Source organism: Chinchilla lanigera, unplaced genomic scaffold (assembly GCF_000276665.1).
Source record: "Chinchilla lanigera isolate Chin_1 unplaced genomic scaffold, ChiLan1.0 scaffold00067, whole genome shotgun sequence".
Taxonomy (NCBI): Eukaryota; Metazoa; Chordata; class Mammalia; order Rodentia; family Chinchillidae; genus Chinchilla; species Chinchilla lanigera.
The window spans coordinates 5,363,216-5,373,732 of record NW_004955468.1 but is presented as its reverse complement, the minus strand read 5'-3'; the positions used below and the strand labels follow the sequence as shown (position 1 = coordinate 5,373,732).

Below are 10,517 nucleotides of genomic sequence, written 5' to 3'. Positions count from 1 at the left end.
ATATATATATATATATATATAATTAAATAAACTCTAACAAGGCTGCACAACCACTCAATGGGGAAAACATACATCCTCTAAGGAGAAGGTGCTTGCTCTTGTTCAACCTCCAATACTGATTTAACTTGGCTATCTACTGGCCAGGGACCTTCCCAAGGTTTCTTCAACTTTCTCCCCTCTTCATCCGCCTTCACCTATTTGACTTGTGCAACTTATGACCTAGTTTTTAGCACATTTAAAAGTTGTGAAGAGTTGATGTCACGCCTGTCATCCTAGCATTCTGGGAAGCTGAGGCAGAAAGACTGTAAATTTGAACCCAGCCTGGGTGATTTAAGGACTTAAACAGGCACTGTTTCAAAAAACAATTTAAATAATAATTTTAAAGGGTTTGGGGATGGGGATGCAGGTAGCTCAGTGAAAAGCTGTGGGTTCCACCTCCATGCCAGTTAATCAGCAAAATAAAAACGAAAAGATCTGTGCCACCATTGCCTTAATCCAGTTCTAGAACCTTTCCATCACCCTACTTAGCCTTTCTGAGCGTTTGGTCCCTTGTCTAGAAATGGCCATACTATGAGCTTGGCATCAACAAACTGCACTCAGAATCACTATCCTTGCTATCTAGATCACTATCTTTTCCAAACAGCAGCCAGGTCCTCTCGCAGCTGCCAAGTCCACACACTCAGGGGCCAACTTCGCTGGAGATGGGTCCGCAAAGAGAGTACAGTATTCCTCCTGCGTTCCCTGCCGGCATCAAAGTGCGATCGGGGGATCGTGACTCTACCAGGCGCCCTGGCAGTGGCAGGGGGCGCCGCTCCGCGCTGGATTAGTCAGGCCTGGCTGCTGCGTGCGCCTGCGCAGTGAGCCGCGCCGTGGGGGCTGCGTGAGGTTGATCAGGGTGGGCCGGGTGGTGGCTACGGCAGCTTCCGCGCGACAGTCGCGCCATGGCGGACGAAGAGCTGGAGGCGCTGAGGAAGCAGAGGCTGGCCGAGCTGCAGGCGAAACACGGGGTGAGCTGACGGTTGTCTCCTTCACCCGGCCTGGAGGCCCTGGCCTCCGGCGAGGCTCGCGGTGTCTGCCCCACGCGCGACGGACTCCTCCGCGGCCTCCCGGCCCGAGGCCCGCGCCTACCCGCCCGTGGGTTCCGGGCGGGCGCCGGGCACTTGCGGGGCCCGTGCTGGGGCAGGGTCCCCGCGGGCCGCCGGAGTGTAGAATTGAGCGGCTCTGACCCGAGTAGACAGCATTTATTTTCGGGTCTGTTGAGTTCTAGGTGCTGTGGGTACAGCGCGGACCGGAACCTCCGCCCCGACGCGGTTTACAGCGGGAGTTGGGGGTCCAGACAGTAAACGCTGATCTTCCTGGAGTCCTCCGGAAACGCCTGTAGGCAGAGCGAGAGGGTAGTCGCGAGGGAAGCGCGTTTGCAAATCGGGCACGTTTTATTTTGCAGAGGTTATTCTTGCACGGAAATACGATTTGCTAGTACAGGGATTCTCCTTCAAGGTTGTCCGCCTGCTCGCTTGCTTGCTTATATGCTTGCTGTACTAGGAATTGAACCCAGGGCCTCTAGCATGCTAAGTAAATGCGCACCACCAGACTACATTTCCAGCCCCCAAGGTTAATTCGCATTCCCAGACTTAGAGGTTGTGACTTTAGAAATGCACCACAACATTTTAAGTGGGGGCTAGGGGTGTGGCTGAGTGGTAGAGCTCTTGTCTAGAATTCATGAGGCCCTAGGTTTGATCTCCAGCACCCGCAGACAACCAAAAAAGATACATTAAAAGCAGCTGGGCATGGTGGCGCAGGCCTGTAATCCCAGCATTCTAGGAGGCTGAGGCACGAGGATCTCAAGGTTGAGTCCAGCTTGAGCGACTTAAAAAGGCCCTGTCTCAAAATAAGAAGGGGTGGTAAATAAGGCTCAGCAGGAAGACCTAGGGTTCAGTGCCCAATACAAAAGAAGCGGAAACCATCTCACTGACTTTTGTGAGCCCCAGTTTGTAATTATTACATAAGCTCTCTACCGCTTTAGGAACCTCTTATCAGAAATCACACTATTTAAAGGTTACATTTTCCCCCCCCAGGATCCAAATGATGCAGCACAGCAGGAAGCAAAGCACAGGTAAGGGCTGGGAACGTTTTGAAGGGCAGTTTCACCAATTGGGGTTTTTTCCCTCTTTAGGAATGTTAACAGGTGTGTGAATTTTAAAGGTTTTGTTAGCATGGTAATCTTCCCTTGAATTGTCATCAGGGTATCTTTGGTTTTTCTGTTAATTAAATGTGCAGAGCCCCACTTGACTCCTTGAATTGCAGTTACTGTTTAGTGTCCTTCACTGTGATTGCCTTACACAGTTCAGTGCATAATGAACTACTGTAGCTGATAGGGCTCTTGTGAGAGTTACATAGGTGTGGTGCCTCAGAGCAAGTGTTCAAAAGATTTTTTTTTGAACTTTTATAAATTTATTAGAGGTGAAAATTATAAGAAAGAGAATAAAAATAATTTTAGAAAACCTTAGAAGCGATACAGAACTTCACTAAACAGGATGGTAGGAATTCAACAGTGGTTCTTATATTGGATATTGTCTTCAAATTAGTTGTTCAGATTACCAGATATAATCATGCAAAATTGGTCCAAAAAATTTAAGCATTAACTGTTCCTTTCAATAAACCAGTAGACATCAGCAGTACAGTTACCCCAGTTATCCTTATATACATATATATTTTTCCCTTCTTTCTTTTTTCCTTTCCCTCATTCCAGTTGTTCCTTCCCTTTGAGCAATTCAACAGATACTACACTTTTCTTGTTTTATCCCAGAGCCGTACATGGCAAAACGCCCCACACCCAGTGGCAGGTTTACTGAATGTTTTTGTTCTAGCATACTACCCTTTTTTAAAAATGGTGGTAGAAAACAAAATTCCCTATTGCAGCTATGTTTGAGTGTACAGTTGTGTAGTGTTCACTCGGTTCATGTCATGAGCTACATTTATTGACCAGCGCTCTGTCTCCTCCTCCCCTGTGTGCTGTCTTTTAACTGCATTCATTCAGTTGGGTACCTGCTTTGGGTGGGGTATTACACTGGGTCTGCAGAAATATGCAAGGTGGAGCCAGTTCAGGAGAAGAGTGATGGGAGCACCTGGAGTCCTGCTACAAAGACAGTAAAGTACTCGAGTTTCATTGATGCTTAGAGGTGCGTTTTCTTACCATTTCACACCAGAAATTGGGATGCATTTATAACTGATGGGTCTTCTGTGTCTTTCAGAGTGCTTGCTTCTGCCTCTGTCATCTCTTAGCAAATTTTGTATCCAGAGCTTTCGAAATTAAGTTCTGTGCTTGAGATTTTCCCCTGCCTCCCCTCAGGAATTGTGAATTCAGATAGCAGTGCTACAAAACTAGATTAGTTTTAAGTTCAAATTCTCAGAGAAACTTTTTGTCTTTTTTTCTCCCTCCAGATACATGCAGGCCTCCCAACTATTGCTTTATTCTGTTTCCCTTGTGCTGAGGATGTCACTTTGGTATCCAGGCTTTGACTGGGGTTTCTTAGTAGATCCCTCATGTACAGGTTGTTTTTTATTTTCATTCTCAGATACATAAAACTATGGGGCATTTAGTTAAATATTGCCCGTTCTGGTGTGTGCACAACGTGTAATCCCAGCACTCTGGAGGCTGAGGCAGGAGTATGACTGCGAGTTTGAAGCCATCCTGGGCTACAGTAGTGAGTTGAAGGCCAGTATGAACTGCACAGTGATACCCAGTCTCAAAAAAACCAGTTCAGTAGATCATGACAGAGCCAAACTACTCAGTCTATGAGGAAATGGCCTTTAGTTACATATTTTGTTTCCATGAGCCCTAACAGCTCCTAAGCTGGGATGGATAATGGGCACAGCTCCCCCAGCACTCCTCCAATTCAGCTCAAGCATCTCTGCTGTTGTTTGTTTTGTGTTACTAGATTATTACCTGAAAGGCTTCATTTGAGAAAAATGAAAAAAACTACTTAAAAAAAGTTTGAAACCACTACTCTGTGAACATGAACTAGTTTCCCATCTGCGTAAGTAGGACAGTTGCAGAGTTAGAATTTCATTCCCCTTCCCCACCCAAAAAGTAGAACTGAGAATCTTGAAAACATTGAATCTAGGGGTCGGGAATATGGCTCAGTGGCACAGGTGCCTGCCTGGCAAGCGCACGGTCCTGAGTTCAATTCCCAGTACCAAAAAAAGAAAAAGAATAAAACACTGGATCTGGTTTTAGCAGAGCGACTATCACCTTTATCTCTTTAATGTAGCTTCCGTGGATGTGCGGTTCACTGCTAAGGAAATTACACAGATGAATTGCTTGGTCCTTCTAGTTGCCTGAAATCCCACTACAGATTTCTAGCATGTCATACTAGGCACTTAATAAATGTTGGTAATGGTGGTTGAACTGAATCTCCAATGTAATTACAAGAATAAGAGGTTTCCTGCCAGCCTGGTAGGTTTTCACCTATATTATATAAAGCAGGCTCTTTGAAGGCAAAAGCACCTGATGGAGTGCTTAAGAAACATTGAATGAGTTATGTTTTTGTGTGTTCAGTAGGCATTTGACAGCTTTGATCTAATTTTGCTTCGCCTGTGTTTTTTTGTAGGGAAGCAGAAATGAGAAACAGTATCTTAGCCCAAGTTCTGGATCAATCAGCCCGGGCCAGGTGTAAGCACCTTCACATTCCTTTATTTTCATAAAATTGGCTTGAGTTGCTTGAATGGGGAGATAGATATGCAGTTGTTGCTATGTATAGATCAAGTATTTGTTTAATCTAAAAACACTTGAGATACGCATTATCTGTAAGAAATATGAAGTTTATAAACCTAGAAAAGTATGTTTAAAGCATTATTAAAATTGCCAGCTTAGTTCTTTTCTTACCAAGATATTCTCCTAGGGCAGGTAAATTCCTAAATTCAGGTAAAATTTACAGGGACCCACTCTTAAAGAGAGTCACTGTGTTGCAGGAACTTGATGTGAGTGATGGGGACTCAGAGACTGACTGTATTCTCGGTTTTAGTGTTCAGAGTCTTCCATTTAAAAAAATGTAGAATGAAAACTGTAAAAATCAGCATGAACTGGTGTCTTCTCTTATAACTTGAAGACCATCTGAGTTGAGAAGAGGCCACTGTGGATAACGTGCTTTTCAGAAGGCAGTCATACATTTTAACAAACGGAAAGTATGGGGTTTAGAACTGAGGACCCAAGTTTAATGCCAGCTCTACACCACCTCTGTGTGACTGCCTGACACCGACATGGCTGAACTTTAGTTTCCTCCTCTATAAGAGGGGTGACGGTACCATCTGCTCCACCTGCTGTGCTGAGCCACAAACAAGTAAACGAGCTTGGGAAGCACTTCGGAAATGGCAGTGTTTAATTTTAAGGGATAAGCACATTTCATTTTGTTACCTTTTTGCATATTTTTTGGTTCTGTTTTGTTTTTCTTTTTAGTAAGTAACTTAGCACTTGTAAAACCTGAAAAAACAAAAGCAGTAGAGAATTACCTTATACAGATGGCAAGATACGGACAGCTAAGTGGAAAGGTAAGCTTGGGCTTTCTTGAGGGAACTTTACCTATTACCTACTTTTCCAAAACATGGCTTCACCAGGTCAAATTCCTATCTTATTACAGAATATTTGACTATGAAGAAATTTTTAAAGGAGAAAGAAGTCATATGTGCCATAAATTCTAAAAGATCATTGCTTTTCCTAAAAGGCTCTGTTCTGTTCCTGGCATTGCTGTGAAACCTTGTTGGTGTCTCTTTGATCGAGTGACTAATTAGGGTCTGATAGCTTAAATTGCTCCTGCAATGGAAACAAAGATTGTCAGTACTACCAAGTAAAATTCTACCAGTGTAGTACAAATTAGGCTTGTTTTGCAAATGAGGAGGCACTAAAATCCTTTAGTTACTACGTGTGTAATGATAGTAGGGGGTGTAGTATTATGGCAAGCTTAACTTTCCTTCAGCACCCACACAGGCCCCATCTGTCGCAGAGAGCCCCTTGCTTCCCACTGAGTCCCTCACGTTAAGAGGGGGAGGGGGGAGACATTTGATTTTCTAAGGGTGACATCTCTGCTAAGCGTCTCTTGAGCAGAGGTGCTATCTACTCCGTCATCTAATACAGTAACAGATGTGGTTTGCATTGTCTGCCAGTGGTGATAAAGATGTTAGAAACTACTTAATAGATAGGTATTTCCCCCCTCCTTAGCTGAGGAGTAGCAAAGTCAATTTTATTTGGAACTTATCCCAGTAGTTTGACCCTCCTCCTTTACCTCTCTCTCCCTCATGACCTCCTCTCTCACACCCTAGAAAGACTGCTTGAAAATATTCTTCTTTCTGGTGCCCTAGGTCTCAGAACAAGGTTTAATAGAAATCCTTGAAAAAGTAAGCCAACAAACAGAAAAGAAAACAACGGTTAAAGTAAGTTTCCCCAAGTGCATGTGGCAGAAGAAAAGGCTGCTATTTTAAATGTTAAGTGTTGACCGTACATCTGCTGCTGTGTATTAGAGCATCTCCCAGCTCACAGTGTCATGTTGTAACACGTGGAAGTTTGGGAAGAAAGGCTGAAGATGTTGAGGGGGGTGTGATACAGTTTTTGCCCTCCAACTGTTTCCCACTTTGCTCACTAAGTTCTAAAAACATAGTAGTTATTGAACATGTTATGACACTCATTTAATTTCCCCTCTAGTTCAACAGAAGAAAAGTAATGGACTCTGACGAAGATGACGATTACTGAACTAAAAATGTTTAGAGACTGAAACTTAATGGAACACTTCTAGGGCAGAAGTTAAAATCTGCTTAAATGTTTACTTTGTTTTGTCTATAGGCCTTTCAAAAAATAAACTTGTTATGCAAAATAAAGCACTTGGGTAGGTTGTTTTAGTGTTACAGTCAAGTGACTAGATTTGCTTTTAAAATTGTTTTCACTTTCAAATATGCGGCAGCCTGAATGTGTATGTCCTTTTCAGGTGTGACATTTTATTAGGTAAAGGAAATATCATAAAAGAAAAACAGAAGCTTTTGTATTTAATGAAAGAAAAGTCTGTTTTTGAAAGGCACTGAGATTGTTGTCTAACATGTTATAGCGCCCATCCAAAATAACTAGTGTGATATTGATAAAATCAAAACAAGAACATTCTGGCGGTAATATTCAGTGATAAACATGTTTGTAAGAGAAGTGGCTTCTAATGATTGACGCCCAGCTTTTGACAGTTCAGCTGTTCTGTGGTCTGGCAGAAACATTCCAGGTTCTCTAGTGATAGAGCTGAGGTGACTTAAGGCAGGTGTCGTCTCATACTGGGCTTTACTGCCACCAGGCTATGAAAACCTTTCCCACACACTTAATCATAAACAGCTACCAGCTAAGCTGTTGTTACAAACTTTTAAATGTTTTAGTGCTATGAAACTCAGCCCAGGAGTAGTTCCATAACAAGATGAGGCGGGGGGCTGGGGATTTAGCTCAGCGGCAAAAGCGCCTGCCTGGCAGGCGCAAGGTCGTGAGTTTGGTTCCTGGTACCGGAGAAAAACCAAAACCAAAAAAAAAAAATAAGATGAGGCGGCTTAGCAGAAAAGTGATGGGAATGCAGTTTATGATTCCAGTCTCTCCTTTGGTCAGCACACTGCTGACATTTAAACTATATTTGAGATTTTACTATATTTGAAATTTGTAACTATGGCCAATGAAAGAAGTCAGTGGAGGGGCTAGGAGTGCTGTGCAGCCCAGTGGTGGAGCACTTGCTGCACATGTGGGAGGCTCTGGTTCCGTCCCAGCACCACGTTGCAGTATTTGAGCAAGTGCCTCCCTGTTCCCAAATACACAGACAAATGAGTAGAACCGTTAAGAGCAGTATTTTTTTATAAGAAACAAGACTGTCAAAATTGTTCAGAGATTTTGAAAAAAATTCCAATTACAGGTAAATTTTGCTTTGGGCTTTATTTACATAAAAATACTAGGACATTAGAAAATTCTCAGCAGGTTTTGTTGTGTCCTTTCTCTTGGCAACTTAGCAAGACCCAGCCTCAAAAATTTCTAAAAAGGGCTGGGGATATAGCTTAGTTGTAGAGTGCCTGCCTAGCACATGTGAGACCCGGAGTTCAAACAACATTCTGCAAAAAAGAAAACACTACTCTGATGTCAGCTGCTGACAGATTCCAGTATTCAGATTTTTCCGAGATACCTGAGAGTGAAAAGTGGCTGTATGTAGAAGGTAGAGGTTTCTGAAGGCAATAAGGGTGGAGTACATTTTAGTCTAGGGAATGTCCAGGGACGGTAACTCTAAACTTTCTAATTAAATCAGTGGCTGGGGATACTTTGAATGCAAACCCAATTTTTTATACAAAAACATATTGGTGTTACCAAATTTTGAACTATCAAATCAAGTTTGGGTTTTCTTTCCAGTACTGCAAATTAATAAAGTTGGAAAAACAAATTAGAACAAAGAAAAGGAAATTAGCAAAGCAACAGTGCTTATTTTCTGTTTGTAGTAAGAAGCTGTATTATAGTTATCCTTATAGTTTTAGAGTGAAACTTCTTGTGGAACCCTCCAAATATGTTGTACCCTTAGCACTGTAAATAAAATCAAAAGCAAAATTTACCTGTCATTGAGGTTTTTTTTCAAAATCCCTGGATTTTATTCTGTGACAATCTTGTTTCTTAAAAAAAAATTTTAAATGTTCTTAGATATTTGTTTATTCAACTACAGTGATTCAGCCCAGTGAGGTGGATGGGAAATGATGTGCTGTCAGTGTTTTTCACATACGTGTACGTGGAAAATGAAACGTTAAAAAAGTATACCATGACACACTCAAGAATCATAAAGTTTACTATTTCTTTTCCATCGTTTGGCACATACCCAAGGCACATTAGAAAATTAGAAATCATAAATTACTTTGTAGAAAAATAACCACTCCCTCCCTTCTGTACATACACAAGTATTTCCAAGAACGTGCACAAAACCATTTCCCTATTAAAAAGTTATTTGAAAACGTACTGAGGATGAGCCCATGTTTGTAGCTTTAGGCCAATAACATAAAAAAATAACAGATTTATAATCTATAGAAATTTATAAAAAGTAATACATGGCAATAAATTCTAACATAAAGTAACATTGACCTGGTTTGTGCTGTAAGTTTTGAATCTGAATCAAAAGACTTAAGGAAAGATGTGCCAAAGCTACTCTCTAGTAACCATCCGTTAGGTGTGACCTTTAAGAGGTTCTTTTTTCAATTTTATTTAGTTTTTTTGTACAGAGGATCAAACCCAGGGACTCACTCATACTAGGCAAGTGCATTGCCACTGAGCCCCATCCCCCGCCTTTAAGGGAGATGGTTCTTAACGGAAAGGGATATTTCTGGGAGCACGCTAGGGGTGCATACATGCAGTGTCCAAATGTCTGTCTGTCGGGAGAAAAACCACCCAACTTTCTCCATATGCGTGGTGTAGAACAGTTCTTACATGTGCTCACCGAGATGAACGTCACAATGGCATTTAGGCATCTTTTTATCCAGGTGTTGCTTTGCAGGGAATATTTTCTTCATTTCCGTGTGACTTTTCTGCCTGGCCTCCACAATACCATGAAACCAAAGTTGCTGCTCCTTGGCTTATCCCAGATGAGGGGATTCTCTTGCCCTACAGTTTGCTAATTTATCACAGAGGTTTAGCACCTTGCAGTAGAAGGAGGTCAGAATCTGACAGTGAAACCTCTCCCTGTAGCCAGGAAATCCTAACTTAAAAACACACACCTCAGATGAAGGAGCTGGACACTTACCAGAATTTCTGTCCATTCCTGTTCAAGTGTATTCATCATTAGCTTTGAGGAGAGATGAGAAAAGTTTTTGTTGCATTTATTATTTTAGCCACAGAAAAGCTTTCGGGAACCTTCTGAAGACAAAGTCTCAAGCCACTTATTTAAAAGTATACTTAGGAGTAAGCTGCATTCATGCTGAGTGTCATCTTCTTGTGTGCTCGCTTGCAGCAGCTTCAACAAACTGTTGAGGCTGGGAGATACTAGCCTCTAGCACAGTCTCTGGCTCCTTGGGCACAACCGCGATATCAACCGTGTGCCTGCGGACCATTCGCCGGTTCCCAGGAGCTGACTGCTTCAATCCGGGCCTCTCCTTGGGCAGGTCGTCGCTTCCTTCATTAGCCGTCTGCAGTCTGCTCTGCTCTGGCAGGTGACTGTTTCTGTGGGACTCTTTGCCTCTCTGGCTAAAGAGAAGGTACAGTTCAGTTTATGTCTGTGCTGATGTCAACAGCAGCCACCTGTGAGGGTTGCTGTGTCAGACCATGTGCTCAGCACTCACTCTACGGGCATCATGCCAGGTCTAGCATCCCTGATGGCGTGACGTGTGCATGTTACACACGTCACACGCATAGTTAGTGCTTTCTGTGTTGTCTTAATTCTTCAGCTCTGTCGCTCTCCCTACTCCATGGTTCCCTTCACTGTCACATTTAGCGAAACCCAGGACCTTGCTTATGTCAGGCAAGTGCTCCACCGCTGAGCTGCACCCCC

At 42.8% G+C, this 10,517-nt stretch overlaps 2 protein-coding genes across 6 annotated transcripts in view; one reads left to right on the top strand and one right to left on the bottom strand.

Annotated features, from left to right (window-relative positions):
* Positions 1–844: 844 nt before the first annotated feature.
* Pdcd5 (programmed cell death 5) lies at positions 845–8,596 on the top strand. Its single transcript, XM_005400088.2, has 6 exons — positions 845–1,007; positions 2,076–2,113; positions 4,611–4,672; positions 5,456–5,547; positions 6,355–6,426; positions 6,695–8,596. The coding sequence occupies exons 1-6, from the start codon at positions 942–944 to the stop codon at positions 6,740–6,742; spliced, it is 378 nt and encodes a 125-aa protein (XP_005400145.1). The 5' UTR covers positions 845–941; the 3' UTR covers positions 6,743–8,596.
* Positions 8,597–8,807: 211 nt separating this feature from the next.
* Positions 8,808–10,517, bottom strand: part of Ankrd27 (ankyrin repeat domain 27 (VPS9 domain)) — a 50,147-nt gene continuing 48,437 nt past the window's right edge. For 4 of the 5 annotated variants that reach the window (XM_013522443.1, XM_013522446.1, XM_013522444.1 and 1 more), the window contains exon 29: positions 8,808–10,213. In XM_013522443.1, coding sequence (XP_013377897.1) covers positions 9,955–10,213 — 259 coding nt within the window. In that variant the 3' untranslated portion in view covers positions 8,808–9,954. The remainder of the gene's footprint in view (positions 10,214–10,517) is intronic. The other variant, XM_013522447.1, reaches the window with a different exon arrangement.

Coding starts and splice junctions, on each gene's coding strand:
- Pdcd5 (XM_005400088.2), top strand. CDS start 942: ATGGCGGACGAAGAGCTGGAGGCGCTGAGGAAGCAGAGGCTGGCCGAG. Junction 1,008..2,075: donor AGCTGCAGGCGAAACACGGG/GTGAGCTGACGG, acceptor TTCCCCCCCCAG/GATCCAAATGATGCAGCACA. Junction 5,548..6,354: donor ACGGACAGCTAAGTGGAAAG/GTAAGCTTGGGC, acceptor CTGGTGCCCTAG/GTCTCAGAACAAGGTTTAAT.